Source organism: Dendrobates tinctorius, unplaced genomic scaffold (genome assembly GCF_039654945.1).
Source record: "Dendrobates tinctorius isolate UK_male_01 unplaced genomic scaffold, ASM3965494v1 ptg000155l, whole genome shotgun sequence".
In the NCBI taxonomy this organism is placed as follows: domain Eukaryota; kingdom Metazoa; phylum Chordata; class Amphibia; order Anura; family Dendrobatidae; genus Dendrobates; species Dendrobates tinctorius.
Window position 1 is genome coordinate 9,595,278 of NW_027361822.1, and position 22,206 is coordinate 9,617,483.

The 22,206-nt window shown below is 43.9% G+C and overlaps 1 protein-coding gene across 6 annotated transcripts in view; it reads right to left on the reverse strand.

Annotated features, from left to right (window-relative positions):
* The window catches only part of LOC141051196 (uncharacterized), a 64,659-nt gene that overhangs the window by 31,715 nt on the left and 10,738 nt on the right, over nt 1-22,206 (reverse strand). For 3 of the 6 annotated variants that reach the window (XM_073548064.1, XM_073548066.1, XM_073548062.1), the window contains exons 3-4: nt 4,287-4,397; nt 2,412-2,502 (exon numbers count right to left, since the gene is read on the reverse strand). In XM_073548064.1, coding sequence (XP_073404165.1) covers nt 2,412-2,502; nt 4,287-4,397 — 202 coding nt within the window. The remainder of the gene's footprint in view (nt 1-2,411; nt 2,503-4,286; nt 4,398-22,206) is intronic. The other 3 variants (XR_012220589.1, XM_073548065.1, XM_073548063.1) reach the window with 1 other exon arrangement.

Consider the following 22,206-nt stretch of genomic DNA (forward strand, 5'->3'; position numbering starts at 1 on the left):
GCAGTGGCGCTTCTCTGGGACAGAAGTTGTGGTGCAGCTAAGATGTAGAAGCCCTGCACAGGTATGGCCGTTGTCACAGGGCACATGAAAGAGTTGGTAGATGGTGTGCAGTGCAGGATGTAGCAGAGCTGTGCGCCAGGCGCAGGAGAACGAGGACAGACACAGTCGTGCATTTCCTTTACCTGTACTTGGTAAGTGCCGTCCAGGACCCAGAGTACAGATGGAGAAGGAGTTGGTCAGCCTGGAAGCCAATTTGGAATTCTCTCTCTGCAGAGAGGTAGTGTGGCCTCCGTTCTAGCGTTTATCTGAGGTACTCGCAGTGCTAAGTTCAATGAAGTTCCCCCTGTTGACTGTCTCTTGGAACTTTTTCGTATGGCAGGCAGCTGTAGCCTTTTCCTTCTGGCTCCCACATGTCGCTGCTGGGGCCTCCGAGCCTTAGTTGGGTACAGAGCATTTACAGCTGCTACTTCCTCCGATTTCTGCTGCATGAACGTCAGTGTCCCCACAAAATCGGAGATCGGAATCCGGCCATGCGCTCAAGCTAGGAGTGAGCCTTAACTCTGCTCATCCTCCAGCTCCCCTTCTCACGTCCACACACTTCCCCTTCCCTTCACAGACTGCCCTAGCTTACCACCTTCCGACCACAGACAGCAGCTCCTCAGCAGTCAGGTTCAGAGGTCTCCTTGCTGGCCTGGAGTGGGAAATGTGTTGTGTGTTGGTTTAACTGCTAGAGAGATCCTTCGTTGCTCCCAAGCATGACATCACACTCCCTAGGAGGAAGGTAATGCCACTGTGGCGACCGTACTCCTGGGGGCGCCACAAGTGCACTGAGGCCCAGCCACTGCTAGATTATTCTGTTGGTACATTGACCCAAACCACTACATTCCCCTCGCACTCTACACAGCCTGAATGTGACCCAGATGAAACTCAGGTTACCCTTCACATATACTGTACCACCTTACACGGTGACAAAAAGGAAGGTGCAGCTGAAAGTGCAGGTTCGTCCCAACCGCCATCAGACACACCGCCATACTATGAGGGGCCCTGTGCCAGTGCCGTCGCCAACGAGTGAGCCCCCCCTGCTTGCTCTAGATCACAGCACTTGCAAAGTTGAAATACTTACCTCTCCCTGCTCCACCGCCATGACGTCTTCCGCTCTTACTGACAGTGATATTCTGATCAGAGAGCGCAACAACATCACGTCTGTACGCCCAGACTAGTACAGGGATTCCCTAGCGAGGAGACTTATTTCATTGTTTTCAATGTTGGGACAGCAATTTTTGGGGAGCACTATACTCTGGAGAATGAAATATGGGGCCCACCATACACTGGAGCATTCCAAAGGTGGACATCAGACACTGGAGCAGCATTTACAGGGCCCATTATACATTAGAGCATTAGAAATGGGGCCCATTATATATAGAGCATTATTTGGGCCCATAAGACAGTGCAGCTTCATCCATGAGGACCAACATATACTGTAGCATTATGTGGAGCTCATCATATACGGTTTCAAACATTATATGGGACCAATGATTCTCTATGGTGAAATATATGGGCCTCATTACTCTGTATAGCGCACTATGCAGTGGCCATAATACTGTATGGAGTAAGATACTGTCCGTTTTTGGAGCTATTGGAGAATTTAAAATGGATGTCACAGTCATGAGATTTAAAAAGTGAAGTATTTTTCATTGTACTATACCGCTATTTCTCTGCCGTAGTATCGGAGCATCATGAGTTGTGGTATGTGTTAAAGGGGCGCTCTTTGGCCCAGGGCACATGAAAACCGGAAGCCAGCCCTACCCCCCCACAAATTTAGCCAAATAACCCCCATTTTTCAGTGCGTAACTAGTATTATGAAGTAAATTAAGGTTCAAAAGCTTCAGTAATCAGAATTGATGTTTTTGGCATTCAAATGGGCACTGTAGGTGTGTTTCCTTGCCTCCACTCCCTGTCGACTTTGCTTCCCCATTGACTTGCATTGGGTTTCCTGTTTCAGCCGGCCTTCGACTTTTCACAAAAAAAAAAAAACAAACCGGACGATTTCGTTCGACCCGAATTTTGCGAAAGTCGGGTTTCATGAAACCCGACTCGACCCAAAAAAAGGCAAAGTCGCTCAACTCTAGAAATAAGTGCTAAGCTTTATCTAGGCGGATGGACGCATTGGTAACATATTTGCCAAAAAGGAAAATGGAGTTGAAGTGTCTCCTGTGTCCTGTGATTGTGTGCAGAAACCACATTTGTGGTCATCAACCATGGATTTTATTTTTCCCTGTTGTAAGAATACGGCATTTCAATTTTATAAATACATATGAAAGAAGTTTTCAAAAAAAAAAAAAGGAAAAAAATTGTAGCATTCAGTGGCTCAAAACAATCTGACTTCTGTGAAGTTTGCGGTTACTACTCACCAGTGCTGTTATCTGGAGGAATCTCCTCATTACACAGCTCATCACCCCTCACAAATGTCTCTGTAGTATTACTATGGAGCAGATCTTCACCCTGAAACAAATATTGTAAAAGTCACAGACAGATGAAGAAGTCACATTTATGATCAGCTCGAATCCGGTCATCTCCACCGTTCTCATTACACCAGTATAAAACTTATAATATTGGCTGATGACCACTGTGCCACGGGGCCATGTGCGCTTAGGAAGAGGCATAGCTAAGCGGCTACCAGGAGCTCCTGATGAAGACAAACTGGGCTGCAGGTACCAATCAGGTAACATTCCCAGGCAGACTTCAGTACTGCAGCTGCCAATCCCAAGTGGTTGGATTCGCTGGACGAGGAGATGTGACTGGAGTCCCTGCCGAGCAGGATTCGAAGACAGACAAATTGGATCTTGAAGAAAAGTGTCCTGTTCACACCCGCAGTTATCGGGAAACAGTTTGGCAGCTGGCCACAAAAGGATCAGGGACTATGGATTCAGGACTGGCAGCACCAGGATCAGGGGGGTCCAGTTCAGGTACTGACAATGCGGTTTTAGGATTCGGATATGGATACTACTGAAGCAGCCACAGGATAAAGAACATACTATAATGTACTAATGGAACGACAGGCACCATTCTATTGGGGAGGGCTCCTGTTAGATAAGATGCCTCCCAGCAATTAGTGGGGGCATTTTACTGTGTATGTCCTCTGCTCCTTTAAGGGTAGGGAAGCGTGCAAATTAGGCGTGCTGCTGGGAAGTGCACCCACACAGGAGACAGGGAGCACATCGAGAGATGTAAAAGCAACAACGCATCCACAGCAGTGAGCATGTAGACGTCCCTGCATGGGAGAGGAAGGGGAACCATGCAGGGGTGCCGCTGTAGGGTCGGGGGCCGGGCTGGGGGTGGTCCCTCTGTATACCGCGCAGAGACGTCACAGATAAAAGATGGAGGCAGGTTTCGGGTACAACAGGTCCAAGTTTATTCCTTAGCATCCGACTGACGGCCTCAGCAGTACACGTAATACCTTCACGGGCCTCCGTTTTCAGGCCTCGCTATCCACACCGTACTTTTCCACCAAGGACGTAAAAACACGTACCGTCCCTTTTTCATTGAGCGACGATCCTGTCAGCACAGTCACTGTGGCCGCCTTAGGCCCGTACACCATCAGCACTTTTACTGGTCAGTTTTCGTCTTCAATACGGTATGCTTTTCCCCAGGGCCTCGTCTGTACTGCGATAATTCATGTCAAGACCACCCCTTGACTTCCTCTCTCCTCAGTCCTCTGGTTTGGCTCTCCTCACAGCACACAAACTGTCACAGACTCCTTGTCTCTTGAGCACCTCCCGGGGACTGAAACTTTCTGGAACCCTCCTGTCAAATTTATAACTTTCCCGGTTCCCTGTAACTCCGCCCCCCCATGACCAACGGTTTCTAAAGCCCTAAGCTGCTGTTAAGTTCAGGGCTTACACTCCTCCCTGCCATCTAGTGGTCAACCCAAGGTACTGCACGTCACCTACACTTTCCTAGCTGTTTTCCCACTGTCATAACTGCTATCTGTCTAAAATGTGCACACCCTCCTTCCTACTTGCTGACAAGTCCGTCAGTCAGGTCACCTTCCCTACACCGGCATTAGCATTACAATAGGGGATATTTATTGGCACAATCTTTCCATCTACCTGATGATCCTGAGGAACATTAGGATTTTCTTGATTACAGTCCTGTGGAAGAAGAGGATGGGAACATCTCTCTGGTGTTATACTGTTACTGGATAGAATTAGAGGAAACACATACAGGGACTGAATTCATTCTTTACATACATATAGTTATATGCCATGTGCTTTTAGTCCTATTACCTGGTGATGCGAGGGGCTGGGGAGGGCCATGAAAATACGTGTAAATTCCTCTAAATACTCCCACTCCTCCATGGAGAAATAGAGGGTGACACCCTGACACCTTATAGGAACCTGACAGAAACAATAATAAGGATGATGTAATGTGACATCATAAAAATCTCTCACCCCTCCAGTAAGCCAGAAGAGGATCTCTAGGGTGAGGGGTAATATCCTCTCACCCATCTTGTCCCTATCCATCATTGATGAGTCTTTAAGGAAAATTCTATTATATAGAAAATCTCCACTGAGATGAACAGATATTGTAGGAACCTGAAAAAGTAAAATCATACAAAACCTGAGAGGAAACCTTTGATGAGATATTAGAAGCGAATATAGGTTTTCCTGTACTCAGGGCAAAAATTCAGTTTGATGCCTCCTCCAATACACAGATTAAGCAGTTTGAGAAATTGTCATGTGACTGCTCATATATGATTGATACTTAGTTATGTGTCAGAGATGAGCGAATATGTGTCAGTTAGAGATGAGCGAATATTTCAACGTTCGGTTTGGATTACGTTCGCCGAATTTGCAATATTCGCCGAACATAACCGAACGCCATTCATGTCAATGGGGGGCAAAAACAACACCTTAAAACGTCCCCAAATGTTGCCAAAACACATCAAATGAGGGACGGACACCAGGAAAGTGGTCTCAGTTCACCCACAGTACAAATTGCAGTGTGGAACTGCAGCAATCAGACAGGCATGAGGTATCGGGGTCTGGAACATCATTTACAGCGTTCAATTGAATGTTACAATAAGACGAGGTGGGAGGGCAGGGAGCCCTGATACCACATGCAAAACCTCTACCTGCTTTCATGCGGAGACACACTCAGGTGACACAAATATCAGTTTTGTAGACTACCATTGTCAGAAAAATTTAAAGATAGTAACACGGGTAGTTGATTCCAAGATAGTGTAGGTCTGACGGTGTCAGAGGCTTACTGCTACAGGCAACACACATTAAGGAGACCCAACCAGGAGTGTATAATACAGTGTAGAAGATTTTTAGGGTGCATTAGGGCTTTCAGGGCTACCGACGTGGAGCAGGGGCGCCATTACATCAACAACAAGGGTGCCAACCTCTGCCGGTAGGTAGGTTGAACCTAGGGCTAGACTAGCCCTATTTAAGTTATTACACTTCCCTTTGTTATTCACTTCCATTGTTTTGCACCTTTTTATTACAGCCACAAAAATTCTTTTGATTCCCCCTTTTTGAAACGATTGTAATAAAGGTTAATTTTTAGAGGTCTATGGTTTTCTGGTGTTTAAGATAAAGACCCTACTATTTCAAAAGAAGGTTTTAAAATAATACAGTTACCTGGAGCCCCACTTAAAGCACATTCCCCATTTTTTCTACACTACACATCTGAATACAGACGTGCACACACCATTAATATATAATTAGTTATTATGCAATCCACCATGGGAAGTAAAATGTCACCACAGTATGCTAACCTGTTTATGGCTAAACTAGAACAAGACTTTTTGGCATCGTGCACTATCAAACCTCTAGCATACTTCTGCTACATTGATGACCTACTAATAATCTGGAAAGGCTCAAAGGAGGACCTGCTTACCTTCCACAAGAACTCACCCTCAACTTTTCAAAATCCCAAATCAATTTTCTAGACAACTATATACATCAAAGACAATACCGTACAAACGACTATTTAACATAAACCCACAGGACGTCCAGCATACCTGAGATGGAACAGTGTCATGAACTGATATTCTGCTCCACCAGTTGAGAGTTCCCCTTCCGTTCTCCTTCTGGTGGTGACAGGAGGTAGTGCGGTTGGCTTAAGTGGTAGTGATCTGCCACCTGATGAGGAAGATAACGATTGGATCTCTGGAGTATCAGACTGGATATAAGACAGCCGACGCCCTATCCTGGTGCTGGTGATTCAGTCTGCTTCTCAGGTCCTGGACTTCAGCTCTCTTCCAGTCTTCTCAAGTTAAGTTTGTTTTTTATTAATGTTCACACTTGCCCCTGCTGGGGCTGTGCTGAATTTCCACTCCTATTAATCAGTAATTTGTCAATCTGCTTTTTGTCCCTTATTAGATTGGCCTCTTTTTTGCTCAGTCTCAGAATATTTCAGAGTGCTGATATAGGTTTAGAAGTCTAGTGACTTCAGGGTTAATTTTGCTATCAGAAGTGTTGGTCAATATTTTTGTAGGTTTTTTTGGCAGATTGCAGACAGTGTTTTTCCTTTCCTGTCCTTTTTAGTTAGCCGGGCCCCATCGTTTGCTTAGCCTATTTTCCTGCCTTTGTTTGTATTTTCATCTTGTTTCACCGTCAATACATGTGGGGGGCTGTCTTTCCTTTGGGGTCTGCTCTGGGGTAGTTAGTTTTCCTCTTTTCCTGCTTTAGGCTTATGTAGTTCTCCGGTTGTGACGAGGCGTCTAGGACCATCGTAGGAACGCTCCACAGCTGCTGCTAGTTGTGCGGTTACGATCAAGGATCTGCAATCTGCATAGTTACCAACTTCTCTGGTTTTCTGAGACTTAGCTTGTTGTCTTTTTTTCCTCGTCGGTTACCCATTCATAAGAGAATCACCAGCCATACCGCAGATTCTAGGGTACTCAAAAGCAGGAAAGAATTGTTAGAGAAAGGAGAAAAAAAAAATTAAAAAAGTGTCAGAATTTTTTTTTTTTTTTAATTATGTATTTTTTCCTTTTTCTCTGGGCCTGTAGGAGGATTTTTTTCCTAATGGAGATTAAGCTACTGTCTGATCGTGTGGAGCAGCTTGCTGCTGAAGTACAGGGAATTTCCACCTACCTTATTCAGTCACATGCTGCTGAACCCAAGATTCCTACTCCTGATGTGTTTTCGGGGGATCGGTCTAAATTTCTGAATTTTAAGAATAATTGTAAATTATTTCTTGCTTTGAAGCCTAACTCATCAGGGAGCTCTGTGCAGCAGGTTCAAATTGTCATCTCCTTGCTGCGCGGCAAACCCCAAGATTGGGCTTTTTCTCTGACACCTGAAAATCTGATTCTGACTAATGTGGATGCATTTTTTCAGGCCTTGGGGTTGTTGTATGATGAACCTAATGCCGTTGATCAAGCTGAGAGAACCCTGTTGGCATTAAACCAGGGTCAGGATCCTGCAGAGTTGTACTGTCAAAAATTCCAAAAGTGGGCGGTCCTTACTACATGGAATGATAGTACATTGGCAGCTCTCTTTCGGAAAGGTTTGTCAGAGACCGTAAAAGATGTTATGGTGGTATTTCCTGTTCCCTCTGCTCTGGATGGCTCTATCACATTAGCCATTCAAGTTGATCGGCGTTTACGTAAACGTAAAACACTGGAGGCGCTGCCACCTTTTGAACAAATGTCTGAACCTATGCAATGTGATCGGGAGTTTAGAAGGCGTAATAAGCTGTGTTTTTTCTGTGGAGACGCCTCTCATACTATTTCTGTCTGCCCTAAACGAGAGAAACGTTTTGCACACATTTGCTGTGGGCAGTATACAACCTAAGGTCCTTTTGGCAATGACTCTGATCTGCTCCTTGTCCACATTTTCCACTAAGGCTTTTGTGGATTCAGGAACAGCTCTGAATCTGATGGATTTGGACTTTGCTAAATGTTGTGGTTTGTCCATGATGCCCTGCTGACACCTATTTCTTTGAGGGGTATTGATGCCACTCCTTTGGCGGAGAATAAACCTCAGTTTTGAACCCAGGTGATAATGCGAGTTGCCCCAGACCACCAAGAAAATTGTAAATTTTTGGTGCTGCATAATTTGCATGATACTATTGTTCTGGGGTTACCCTGGTTGCAAACTCATAACCCAGTTTTGGATTGGAAATCTGTGTCTGTGGTGAGTTGGGGTTGTCAGTGTGTTCTTAGGGACGCTCCTGTTTTCTCCATCTCTCCTCAGTCTCATGATATACCTGATTATCTGGCTGATTTCTCTGATGTATTTAGTGAGAGTAAGTCTGCGTCTTTGCCTCCTCATAGGAGTTATGGCTGTGCAATTGAGTTGATGCCTGGGTGTAAATTTCCCAAGGGTCGGCTTTTCAACTTATCTGTACCCGAACATGATGCTATGCGATCCTACAGTATATTAAAGGAGTCATTGGAGAAGGGTCATATTAGACCATCCTCGTCACCGTTAGGTGCGGGGTTTTTTTGTGGCTAAGAAAGATGGTTCATTAAGACCGTGTATTGATTACACTGGGGAACGCAATTTTTTAGGAGTTAGGTCAGACAACTGTTCTTAATTAATTTTTGGATGCTGAATCCAGAAATGATCTCAGTTTTTCTCTATCACGTCAAGTTTTTGAACTATAGGATTTTTGTCTTCTCAAAAATATGTAAACTACTGTACCAAAAGTTTTTTTTTTTTTTTAAATAGTACAAATATGAACAAAAAATGAAATATATAAGAAATAGGCATGACAAATATGTTTTATAACACTATCATGTTTTTTACAAAGGATAGATATATATATATATATATATGCAAGTATTTAAGGTAAAAATGTACATTTATAGCATTTTCTGGAGTGTTTAACTTGAGGACAATCACGTTTGATGCTCCAGCAATAGTCAGCCATCATATGTACATCCCATCTACCCTGGTAACGGTCTTCCATAACCTTCAAATCTTGGTGAAATCGTTCACCTTGCTCATCGCTAACCGCACCAAGATTTTCCGGAAAGTTGGCAAGATGGCAATGCAGAAAATGTAGTTTAATACTCATGTTGCAACCAAGCGCTTTGTAGCTCTCCAATAGTTTCTGAACAATTTCTTTGTAATTACTTGCATGTGTATTTCCAAGAAAGTTCTTGACGACGTCTTTGAATGATAACCAAGCATTCTTCTCAAGATCTGACATAGTCCCGGTGAAATGTTCATCTTTGATGAGCTGTCGAATTTGTGGACCATCAAACACACCAGCCTTGATTTTTTCAATGGACAGTCCAGGAAGTGCCAACTTGATGTACTTAAAACGGTCGCCGTCAGTTGGCAATGCTTTTACAAATTGCTTCATGAGACCTAGTTTTATGTGCAGAGGTGGGAATAGTATATTCTTCCTGTCAACAAGTGGCTGATGTAGCATGTTAGGATCTCCAGGTTTAAGACCAGATCTTGGAGGCCAATTTGACTCAACCCAATGCTTTTCTCGAGCTCTGCTATCCCACATACAGAGAAAGCAGGGATACTTTGTGTACCCACGTTGCTGACCAAGAAGGAAGCAAACCATTTTAAGGTCAACACAGATGATCCAATTGTGTGTGTCATATTTCAATAACTCAATAACTCTCTTTACATCTCCATGTTCTTCATGAAGAGAGACAGAATGCCCAATAGGGACTGCACCATATAAATTGCCATTGTGTAGAAGGACACACTTAAGACTCCGCTTTGAGCTATCAATAAACAGTCGCCATTCATTTGGATTGTACATTGAAAGCCCTAATTCTTGTAGTAAACCAGGAATATTATGGCAAAACACAAAACCGCTGTCACACCGAAAGTACTGCAAAAATGTACTCTATCTAGTACGAAAGTATGATACCTTCGCTCCTTGTTCAAGTAACTGTTTCTCATTCAGCCTTGATGCTAGTAATTCTGAAGCTTTTTTTGATAAGCCCAATTCACGTGCTAAATCGTTTAACTCGTGCTGATCAAATCCCTTACGAACTGAATCCTTGTAACTTTCAAATTCTGCATCATTGCTGTCACTGTGTTCGTCAACATCACTCAGAACTTCTAGAGATGGTAGCTGTTCGAAAACTGGCACTGGAATTTCAGCTGAATGAGGCATTGGTCTGATAGCTGACGGTAGATTTGGATATTCTATTTTACTTTTATTTTTCCTGTTAAATCCTGATGTTTTCACTAAACAGAAGTAACAGTCTGTGGAATGACTTTTTTGCTCTCTCCACACCATGGGGATACCAAATGCCAACTTTTCACGTGTTCCTTTGGTCCACATCCGTAAACTCTCGACACACTGCTTGCACACTATGTGAGGGGCCCATGGCTTATCTTGATCACCGAGTTTTACTTTAAAATATGCAAAATATGCTTGTTTGACAAATGCACTGATGTTTGCCCTTTGAACTGGAATGGTGAAAACACCACAAATATAGCAGAAGGAGTCAGGGTTGTTTAGGCATTTACGACGAGAGGAAGAAGGAGCAGACATGATCTGAAACAAAGGAAATATGTACATAAGTAAATAAAACACTGAGATGGAAAGTTACAAGCTTTGAAAACTAACAAAGAAAAAAAATCATAAAAGATATATAAATTACAACCAAGCGCCCAATGTAAAGAGAAAAGTTATCACAAATCCTATTTATTCCTACTATGATACATTTTTTGTGTAAAGATATTGATAATTATGACGTATTGGGAGCTGTACACACCTCTCACCACACTGTCTCAGTTGTGACTACTCTTACAAGTTGCCACATAGCTCTATAGGAGTCGAATTGTACTCAGATAACAAGTCTTATTACAGAAATCAGTGCAATTGTGCTTCTATGGCAGGTAAGTTGAGGAGGAAAAACTTGACGTGATAGAAAAAAACTGACTACATTTTTGGAATCAGCATGCCAATTTTAGTATAAATCAGCTCAAAAACCTAACTCAACAGAAAATTTTTTTCAAATTGTTCCCCAGTGTTATCATTCCCTTAACAAGATGACGGTTAAATATCATAAATATTAGTACCCGTTATCTCTGATGTATGATTTATTCTCCAGAGTTAAGAGTGCCTGCTGGTTTATTAAGCTTGACCTCAGGGGGGCGTATAATCTTATTCGCATCAAGCACGGGGATGAATGGAAGACGGCGTTTAATACTCAGGAGGGACATTTTGAGTACCTGGTGATGCCTTTTGGGCTCTCTAATGCCCCTTCTGTCTTCCAATCCTTTATGAATGATATTTTCTGAGACTTTGTGGATAAGTCTTTGATCATCTATCTGGATGATATTTTGATCTTTTCTAGTGATTGGGATTCCCATGTGGAACATGTCCGGACTGTGTTCCGGATTTTGAGGGAGAATTCCCTGTTTGTTAAGGGATCGAAATGCCTCTTTGGTGTACAGAGGATTTCATTTTTGGGATTTATCTTGTCTCCATCGACTATTGAAATGGACCCGGCCAAGGTACAGGCCATTTATGATTGGGTTCAGCCTACTTCTTTGAAGGCTCTCCAGAAGTTTTTGGGTTTTTCTAATTTCTTTCGTAAATTTATAGGTAATTTTCCTAGTATTGTCAAACCACTGACTGATCTGACCAAGAAGGGAGCTGATGTGCTGAATTGGTCTCCTGAGGTTGTCTCAGCATTTCAGGAGCTTAAGCGGAGATTTACTTCAGCTCCAGTTTTACGGCAACCTGATGTCTCACTTCCATTTCAAGTGGAGGTGGACGCTTCTGAGATTGGTGCAGGAGCTGTGTTGTCCCAAAATGACCCTGTGACTTCTAAGATGAATCCCTGTGCCTTCTTTTCTCGAAAGTTTTCCCCATCTGAATGCAACTATGTTGTGGGGAATCGGGAATTGTTGGCCATGAAATGGGCATTTGAGGAGTGGAGACATTGGTTGGAGGGAGCTAGACATCAATTTGTGGTCCTCACCGATCACAAGAATCTTTTTTATCTGGAGTCGGCCAAACGCCTGAATCCTAGACAGGCTAGATAGGCCTTGTTTTTCACGCATTTTAATTTTGTGGTCTCTTCTTCCAGGCACTAAGAATGTTAAGGCAGACGCCCTTTCTAGGAGTTTCTTTGCTGATTCTCTTCATGTGACCGAGCCTACTACTATCCTAGGTGAGGGGGTAGTTCTTTCTGCCATTTCGCCCGATTTGAGACGCGCCCTGGAGGAATTTCAGGAGGATAAACCCGAGCATTGCCCTATGGGAAGATTGTATGTTCCTGACCAGTGGAGAAAGAGAGTGATGTCTGAAGTCCATTGCTCCGCATTGGCTGGTCATCCGGGTATTTTTGGTACCAGAGATTTGGTGAGTCAGTCGTTTTGATGGCCTGCCTTATCTCGTGATGTCAGGAATTTTGTACAGTCCTGTGGGACTTGTTCTCGGTCTAAACACTGTTCTCGTTCTAGTGGGTTGCTGATGCCCCTGCCAGTGCACAAGAGGCCATGGACCCATGTCTCAATGGATTTTATTTCTGATCTTCCCGTCTCTCAGAGAATGACTGTTATCTGGGTGATTTGTGATAGATTTTCGAAGATGGTCCATCTTGTACCACTCCCAAAGTTGCCATCTTCCGCTGAGTTGGTGCCCTTGTTTTTACAACAGGTGGTTCGGTTACACGGGATTCCTGAGAATATTGTGTCCGATACAGGGGTCCAGTTTGTTTCCAGATTCTGGAAAGCCTTTTGTTCCAATCTGGGAATTCAGTTATCCTTCTCCTCCTCGTTTCATCCCCAGACCAATGGGCAGACAGAGAACAAACCAGACCCTGGAGTCTTATTTAAGAGGTTTTATATCTGCTGATCAGGATGATTGGGTCTCATTTTTGACCTTGGCTGAATTTGCGCTGAACAATAGAGCTAGTTCTGCCACTCTGATGTCACCCTTTTTCTGTAATTTTGGGTTTCATCCTCGATTCTCTTCAGGGCAAGTGGAATCTTCGTCCTGCCCAGGTGTGGACACTGTGGTTCTGAGAATGCAGCAGATATGGGGCCAAGTGGTGGTAAGTTGTCACTCTCTCAGGAAAAGGCCCAGCATTTTTCCAACCGGCGTAGGACCATTGGTCCTCGGTTTAAAGTGGGTGATATGGTTTGGTTGTCATCTAGGAATATTCCTATGAAGGTTGCATCTCCAAAATTTAAGCCAAGATTTATTGGACCTTATAAGATTTTGGAGATTCTTAATCCTGTTTCTTTTCGATTGGCTCTTCCAGTTACATTCAAAATCCATAACGTATTTCACAAGTCACTGTTGAAGAGGTTTGTTAAGCCAGTAGTTCCTGTGGCGGCACCTCCTGATCCTGTATTGGTTAAAGGCAATGTGGAATATGAGGTAGAGAAAATATTGGATTCTCGTTTGGTTAGACGGAGACTCCAGTATTTGGTCAAATGGAAGGGTTATGGCCAGGAGGATAATTCTTGGGTCTCTGCCTCTGATATTCATGCCAATAAATTGGTTCGTGCTTTTCACCGGGCCCATCCTGATTGGCCTGGTGGCATGGATGAGGCTTCAGTGACCCCTCCTCAAGGGGGGGGGTACTGTCATGAACTCATTTTCTGCTCCACCAGTTGAGAGTTCCCCTTCCGTTCTCCCTCTGGTGGTGACAGGAGGTAGTGCGGTTGGTTTAAGTGGTAGTGATCTGCCACCAGATGAGGAAGATAACGATTGGATTTCTGGAGTATCAGACTGGATATAAGACAGCCGACGCCCTATCCTGGTGCTGGTGATTCAGTCTGCTTCTCAGGTCCTGGACTTCAGCTCTCTTCCAGAATTCTCAAATAAAGTTTGTTTTTTGTTAATGTTCACACTTGCGCTTGTTGGTCAATTCAGTTTTTTGTGTAATCAGCCTGCCCCTGCTGGGGCTATGCTGAATTTCCACTCCTATTAATCAGTATTTGCCAATCTGCTTTTTGTCCCTTATTAGATTGGCCTCTTTTTTGCTCTGTCTCAGAATATTTCAGAGTGCTGATATAAGGTTTAGAAGTCTAGTGACTTCAGGGTTAATTTTGCCATCAGAAGTGTTGGTCAATATTTTTGTAGTTTTTTTGGCAGATTGCAGACAGTGTCTTTCCTTTCCTGTCCATTTTAGTTAGCCGGCCCCATCGTTTGTTCAGCCTATTTTCCTGCCTTTGTTTGCATTTTCATCTTGTTTCACCGTCAATACATGTGGGGGGCTGCCTTTCCTTTGGAGTCTGCTCTGGGGCAGTTAGTTTTCCTCTTTTCCTGCTTTAGGCTTATGTAGTTCTCCGGTTGTGATGAGGCGTCTAGGACCATCGTAGGCATGCTCCACGACTACTGCTAGTTGTGTGGTAAGATCAGGGATCTTCAATCTGCATAGTTACCAACTTCTCTGGTTTTCTGAGACTTAGCTTGTTGTCTTTTTTTCCTCCTCGGTTACCCATTCATAACAGAACAGCTTTCATCCGAGACACAAAAAAAAAAATCAATAATCTACAGTCAAGCTCTAATGTACATTCGGATCTGTTCAGACAATGAGGATAGAAAACTACTATCACTTAGGAAAACATTCCTACACCAAGGATATCATCCACTTGTAATTGATGAACAGATCCACAGAGCTACAAGGATCCCACAAAGCAGCCTCCTGGATTACAAACAGAAGGAGGATAACAACAGGGTGCCACTTGTGGTCACGTACAACCCTCACATGAACATTTTAAGGAAAATTGGCGCTGACCTCCAACCCATATTCCACAGAGACCACAGACTGAAAGCAATATTCCCAGAACTGCCACTGCTCTCAAACAGCCTCTCAACCTAAGGAATATCCTTGTCAGAAGTGCCCTCACATCACCATCAGAGACGGGCACAGTCCCCTGTAACAGTAAGAAATGCAAGACCTGCATCCACATATCACAAACAGATAAAGTCCCCATACCCAACACAAATCAGGACTATAAGATCATGGACTATTTTTCATGTACATCCTGCATTGTCGTGTACATGATACAATGTAAAAGGTGCAAAGCAGGGACGTACATGGGAGAAACTAAACAAAAACTTCAAAACAAGGATGAATCTGCATAGACATATGATAAAAAATGAGCTGGACACACCTGTAGGAATACACTTCTCTAGGCCTGGACACAGCTTGGCAGATCTAAAAGTCCTAATATTGAAAGGTCATTTTAATAGTGACAGAAAGGAAAATTTGGGAGTATAAATTTATAAATATGTTTCCATCTCTAACAATAAGACTGAATTTGACACCTGGATTCATGACTCGTTACATGGACACAATTCACACCTCCACAAGAAGGTCTTCAGATCGCTAATAGAACACTGCCACCTCATTTACATGTGTAACAAAAACCTTAATTTAATTTCCCTGGCCTGTATCACCTCATGTCCTGTTGAAATTTCTATTTAAATGTTGCCGTCTCTTCTCAGTAATTCACTTGTAATCTAGCCTGATGAAGGGGGCCGCCTGAGCCCTGAAACCTTGCTTGCTTGCAAATATAATTTCTCTGGTTAGCCAATAAAGGTATCACTGCTTGAATACTTTTTTCAGTTTTTTTGGGGGGGACATAAGTAATTACATCTATTTTTCTGGCTAACACGGTACCACAATATTTTGTATTGTACAAATATAACTTATAATCCACCACTGCACCTCCACCAACTATAAATAACCAGTTTCCCACTAAATATATACATTAATTAGCCCCTGTACTCTTTCCCCCAATTCATTACTTGTCACTGCATCCTCAACCCCCCACTATGTGCCTTCCACTTCCCCGTTTCATTATATTTACATGTCCCATCCACCCCAATTCATTGCTATGTCTGCTCTCTCCCACCCCAACCCTCTATCATCAACTGTTCTCCTCCCACATTCAAGATATCATTTACTCCCACCACCCTCAAAATTCATTATTTGCTCTCCCCGTCCTTCACCTTCAGTTCAATTGCTGTCCCTGTCCCTCACTTGATCATTTACAGTCCCCTATTTTGCCCCAATTCACCACGTGCAGTCCCCTTCTGTTCATGTTCAGTTCCCCGTCCCCTCCCTCACATCATTTGCAGCCCCCTCCATAGTCATTTGCAAGTTGCAGCCCCCTCCATCATCTGCAGCCTCCTATCACTTGCAGCCCCCCTCCGTCATTTGCAGCACCCCCCTCATCCATTTAATTCATTTTATAAAGAAAAAAACGGTTTTCATACTTACCTCATAAGCTATCCCCAGCAGGCGCAGTCCCACTTCTGGTCACAGTGTCCTCATATATGTCGGCATGTACGCAATGACATCATCGCATACGGGCCGACACCTGATCAGATGTCCAGGGAGGGCGGAGCGAGTTGGTATTGCGCAGCTATCAAGGTTAGACAGCTGTGCACAGCTCTGAGAAAGCTCTCAGGCTCCGGCACCAATGTGTGCCCGCAGTGCACAGCACATTAGTGCACGATGCCGCCCAATGAGCAGCAGAAGCAGAAGAGGCGGGGCCCTGCGGGCCCCCCATGTGTGCCACTGGTCATCGGGCCCCATACAGTAGTAAGGGCAGTAATGTTGCTATTGCAGTACTTTTATGCCGCTGCTGCACCAGTAAAAGCAAAGCTCTTATCAGGGTTATGCATTTTATTTTTCCTATTAATGCTGAAGAGTTTGCAGGTATATATTATATACCTTATTTAAACTGTCAAGGTGTGCAGTAAGAGATGGGGAAATGGATGTGCTACTAATAGCACACATAGAGACCGAGACCTTGCGCCAGGCAAAACTGTGCTTGCTGTGGGAACCCAACAAACATGCTCATCCATGAAATTTATGTATAAGCACAGCCTCCCTATCCCTTCTTCCTGAGTAGGGAGAATTTCAAGCTGAGCTTGGCTTTTTGTGTCTCCGATACAGTTTAACTTGGGGATGGAGGACCAGGTGACCTTGCACGGCCCTCTTTCAGGGCCTAGGTGAGCCAGCAGCTCCAGTTTATTCCCTAACCACCACTGACATGACTGCAGAGGGCGGGATCCTCCTCCCCGGACCCATGATTTGGTTTGTCTTCAGCCTCTCTTGGGTATCAGCTTCCCCCTCACTGGACTCTCGAATCACCACTCTGCCCTCTTGAGCCTCTCTGGTCTAGGGACATGGTGCACCCATGGACTCACTACGGCACTATTCGTCCACCTTCTCCACCTCCATTCAGGCCTCTTCCGGCCCACACTGGTCACCCCAGCATTAGACACGGTAATTGCAGACTACGAGTACCGCCAACATGCTCTCTCCGAGGCCTTGTCCAATTGCCTTTGGTTCTGCCATGACACCACGGGTCTCGATCTGGATCACGACCTCCAGCAACAGTATAGCACTGGCTAGCACTCGTTTACCAGTCCAGCTGAAAGCCATGATAATGCCTGCTCTGTCACTCCCATGCTTACGCTAATGCTCACCATTCTTCTCACAGCAGAATAGCCCCGGCTTCTGCGCAATCTTTTTCCACTTGCCCTTCAAGGGCCGTACTTTTGACCTGGTCACCGCCTCACTTGTGACTCCTGGCAACTCAGCCTTTGGCCATGTCTCCTCCCATCGCTGTCTTTCACCAGATGGGCTGTGCCTCACACTGTGCTGCTCCCCTCTCAGGTATGCACCTCCCGCTACAGGCCAGATCCTAGCTGCAGGGCACATATTCATTTGTGCCGAATCCTGTGGGCTGAACGTATTTTCGCGCTCTCCGACGCCGTCCACTCCCACAATAGGCAGTCTTATTACTTTTATTCATCAGAGCCATCTCCATCTTAGAAACTATGTTTCTGGCCACCATCTTGGGCTGAAATTGAATGACGTATTCCACCGCAAAATAACCAAAACCAGCCTTCAAGAAGAATATCCCACCAAAATATATGCGCTTCCAGTGTGGCTCCTTGAAAAGTGTGTTTATATAGGGTTCAAAACAAGGAAACCAGCTCTTCTTAGTGCATGATTGAAAAAGCATGATGAAAATCGCATGCCAGATGGATGGCATTCGCATCACATATGGTCACATGCGGAAAAATAAAATCGCGCAATTGCATTACACTCGCATAAGATTCGGAATAACAATCGCGTAACAATCAGCTGACTCTTTTGCTTTAAATTCAGATTGATTTTTTAAATGCTAGTGTGACTCCAGCTAAATAGGTGAAGTCATAAAACGATGCAACCTGTATGCAGCCACAGGGAATCTGTTATATATATATATATATACACACACACAAAGTTAATAGAATAAATAATAAAATAACGACTACCATATGGCTGAGAAGATGAGTAATCGACATTTCAAAACAGCATCCAAAAGTGCCCAGTGCACGTGTGATGCGCCCCAGGGGTCGTGGGATACTCGGTATTGGGTTGGTCGTCTTAAAGGGATGTGTCACAGTGGCAGTGACCCGGTCCGTGGCCCCAGGCGGTCATGTAAAAGGGGAGTATTAATTAGGGATAAAGTTTGTGTAGCGATTCGTGACGCCAGTTAGAGTGTTCGACTGTAGTATAGCAGGCACTGCAGATTATCCCTGGGGGAGTAGATGGTGATGGCAGTGCAGATGTTAAACCCTCTCCAAAAAGGGCTGACCCCCAGAGATTGTGATGGAAGTAGAAGGCATGGAGTAATCAGGCAGGAGACAAAGAAAGTCACTTTATCATTTACTGTAGTTCAGGTGCAGTTCAGAGGAAATATTACAACTGGGTCGCCCTCCCTGGGCTGTGGGGTACTCGGTACTGGGCCGGTGTCAGGGGGGATGTGTCACAGCAGCGGTGACCCGGTCCGTGGCCCTGGGCGCCCAATATCAATGGCGGTGATGTTAATGGTGTTAGAGTTTATTAGAATAGTTTGTGATGCCACCCGTGGTATTTGGCAAGTGAGGTGTTAGCCAACGTTGCGTACAGATCCTCTGGGACTGATGGTGTGGAGCAGCAGAGATGGTATAGCTCCCCACAGGTGGAGCTGTAGTCCCAGGGCAGTGTAGGTGCAATGGATGAGAAGAGGCACAGGATGGTGTAGATGTTGTTACCCAGGTATAGCAATGCAGGAATAACTGGAGGACACCAGAGCATGCAGTTCCAAAGCTTTACTCACTGTTTGCAGTTCACACAACTGCCTGCCTCCATACTGTGTTCTCCTGGTCAGGGCTCCAGCCAACCTCCAGGCAGGACAGGACTCTCCCTTCCACACGCCGCAAATATGTACCTTCACTGAACGACTCCTCAAATGCACCTTTTGGGCTGTTAATTTACAGGGCTATAGTCTGTTCAGAAATGACCGTACAAATAAGCGAGGGGGAGGCGTGTGTTTATATGTAAAATCATCCTTAAAACCCATCCTTCGTGATAATATATATGAATCTAATGAAAATGTAGAGTCCCTGTGGGTAGAGATAAGGGGAGGGGGGAAAAATAATAAATTACTGATAGGGGTTTGTTATAAATCTCCAAAAATAATGGAAGCTACAGAGAATATCCTCATAAAGCAAATAGATGAAGCAGCGACTCAAGGAGAAGTCATTATTATGGGGGACTTCAACTACCCTGAAATACATTGGGGAACCGAAACCTGCAGTTCCAGCAAAGGTAATAGGTTTCTGACAACTATGAGAGACAATTGCCTTTCACAACTGGTTCAGGACCCAACAAGAGGGGGGGCACTGCTAGACCTAATATTAACCAACAGGCCAGACCGCATATCAAATGTAAGGGTTGAGGGTCACTTGGGTAATAGTGATCACAAATTAATAAGTTTTCATGTATCCTTTAATAAGATGTGTAGTAGAGGGGTTACAAGGACACTAAACTTCAGGAAGGCAAATTTCCAACAGATGAGAGATAATCTTGGTGCAATTAACTGGGACGATATCCTGAGACATAAAAATACACAAAGAAAATGGGAGACGTTTATTAGCATCCTGAATAGGACCTGTGCACAATATATACCGTATGGGAATAAACATGCGAGAAATAGGAGCAAACCACTATGGCTAAATAGAGCTGTAAGGGGCGCAATAAGAGATAAAAATAAAGCATTTAGAGAATTAAAGCAAGTAGGTAGTGATGAGGCATTAAATAAATACAGAAGATTAAATAAATTCTGTAAAAAGCAAATCAAGACAGCAAAGATTGAGACAGAGAGACTCATTGCCAGAGAAAGTAAAAATAATCCCAAAATATTCTTTAACTACATAAATAGTAAGAAGCTAAAAAATGATAGTGTTGGTCCCCTTAAAAATAGTCTGGGTGAAATGGTGGATGAGGATGAGGAAAAAGCCAATATGCTAAATAACTTTTTTTCAACAGTATTTACACAAGAAAATCCCATGACGGATAACATGATCAGGGATAAAAATTCTCCATTAAATGTCACCTGCTTAACCCAGCAGGAAGTACGGCGGCGTCTACAAATCACTAAAATTGACAAATCCCCGGGCCCGGATGGGATACACCCCCGAGTACTGCAGGAATTAAGCACAGTCATAGATAGACCACTATTTTTAATCTTTAAAGATTCCATAATAACAGGGTCTGTACCACAGGACTGGCGTATAGCAAATGTGGTGCCAATATTCAAAAAGGGGACAAAAACTGAACTTGGAAATTATAGGCCAGTAAGTTTAACCTCAACTGTGGGTAAAATCCTGGAGGGTTTTCTAAGAGATACTATACTGGAGTATCTGGAGAAGAATAACCTTATGACCCAATATCAACATGGGTTTAAAAGAGACCGTTCCTGTCAGACTAATCTGATAAGCTTTTATGAAGAGGTAAGTTCCGGACTGGACCAAGGGTATGCAGTGGACGTGGTGTACATGGACTTTTCAAAAGCTTTTGATACGGTGCCACACAAAAGGTTGATGCATAAAATGAGAACAATGGGGATAGGGGAAAATATGTGTAGGTGGGTTAAGAGCTGGCTCAGGGATAGGAAACAAAGGGTGGTTATTAATGGAGCACACTCGGACTGGGTCACGGTTAGCAGTGGGGTACCACAGGGGTCAGTTTTGGGCCCGCTTCTTTTTAACATATTTATTAATGACCTTGTAGGGGCATAGAGAGTAGAATTTCAATATTTGCAGATGACACTAAACTCTGCAGGGTAATTAATACAGAGGAGGACAATTTTATATTACAGGAGGATTTATGTAAACTAGAAGCTTGGGCTGATAAATGGCAAATGAGCTTTAATGGGGATAAATGTAAGGTCATGCACTTGGGTAGAACGAACAAGTTGTATAATTATGTGCTTAATTGTAAAACACTGGGCAAAACAGTCACTGAAAAAGACCTGGGTGTATGGGTGGACGACAAACTCACATTTAGTGGCCAGAGTCAAGCAGCTGCTGCAAAGGCAAATAAAATAATGGGATGCATTAAAAGAGGCATAGATGCTCATGAGGAGAACATAATTTTACCTCTATATAAGTCACTAGTGCGACCACACTTAGAATACTGTGTACAGTTCTGGTCTCCGGTGTATAAGAAAGACATAGCTGAACTGGAGCGGGTGCAGAGAAGAGCGACCAAGGTTATTAGGGAACTAGGGGGTCTGCAATACCAAGACAGGTTATTACACTTGGGGTTATTTAGTTTGGAGAATCGAAGGCTTAGGGGTGATCTTATTACAATGTATAAATATATGTGGGGACAATACAAAGACCTTTCTAATGATCTTTTTACTCTTAGACCTGTGACGGGGACAAGGGGGCATCCTCTACGTCTGGAGGAAAGAAGGTTTAAGCATACTCACAGACGCGGATTCTTTACTGTAAGAGCAGTGAGACTATGGAACTCTCTGCCATATGATGTTGTAATGAGTGATTCACTACTAAAATTTAAGAAGGGACTGGATGCCTTTCTTGAAAAGTATAATATTACAGGGTATATACACTAGTCTCCTTAATATTGCGTTGATCCAGGGAGCTAGTCTGATTGCCGTATGTGGAGTCGGGAAGGAATTTTTTTCCCCAATGTGAAGCTTACTGTTGCCACATGGGTTTTTTTTGCCTTCCTCTGGATCAACATGTTAGGGCAAGTTAGGATAGGATATGGGTTGAACTAGATGGACTTAAAGTCTCCCTTCAACCTTAATAACTATGTTACTATGTTACTATGTTACTTAGTTACCCTGGAATGCCTCTCTCTAGATGTAAGGGGTTAGCGGCTCACTACTCCTCCGGTGTCTGTTGCCGGATATAAAGATCCAATCAACCTCAGGGATCGGGCCC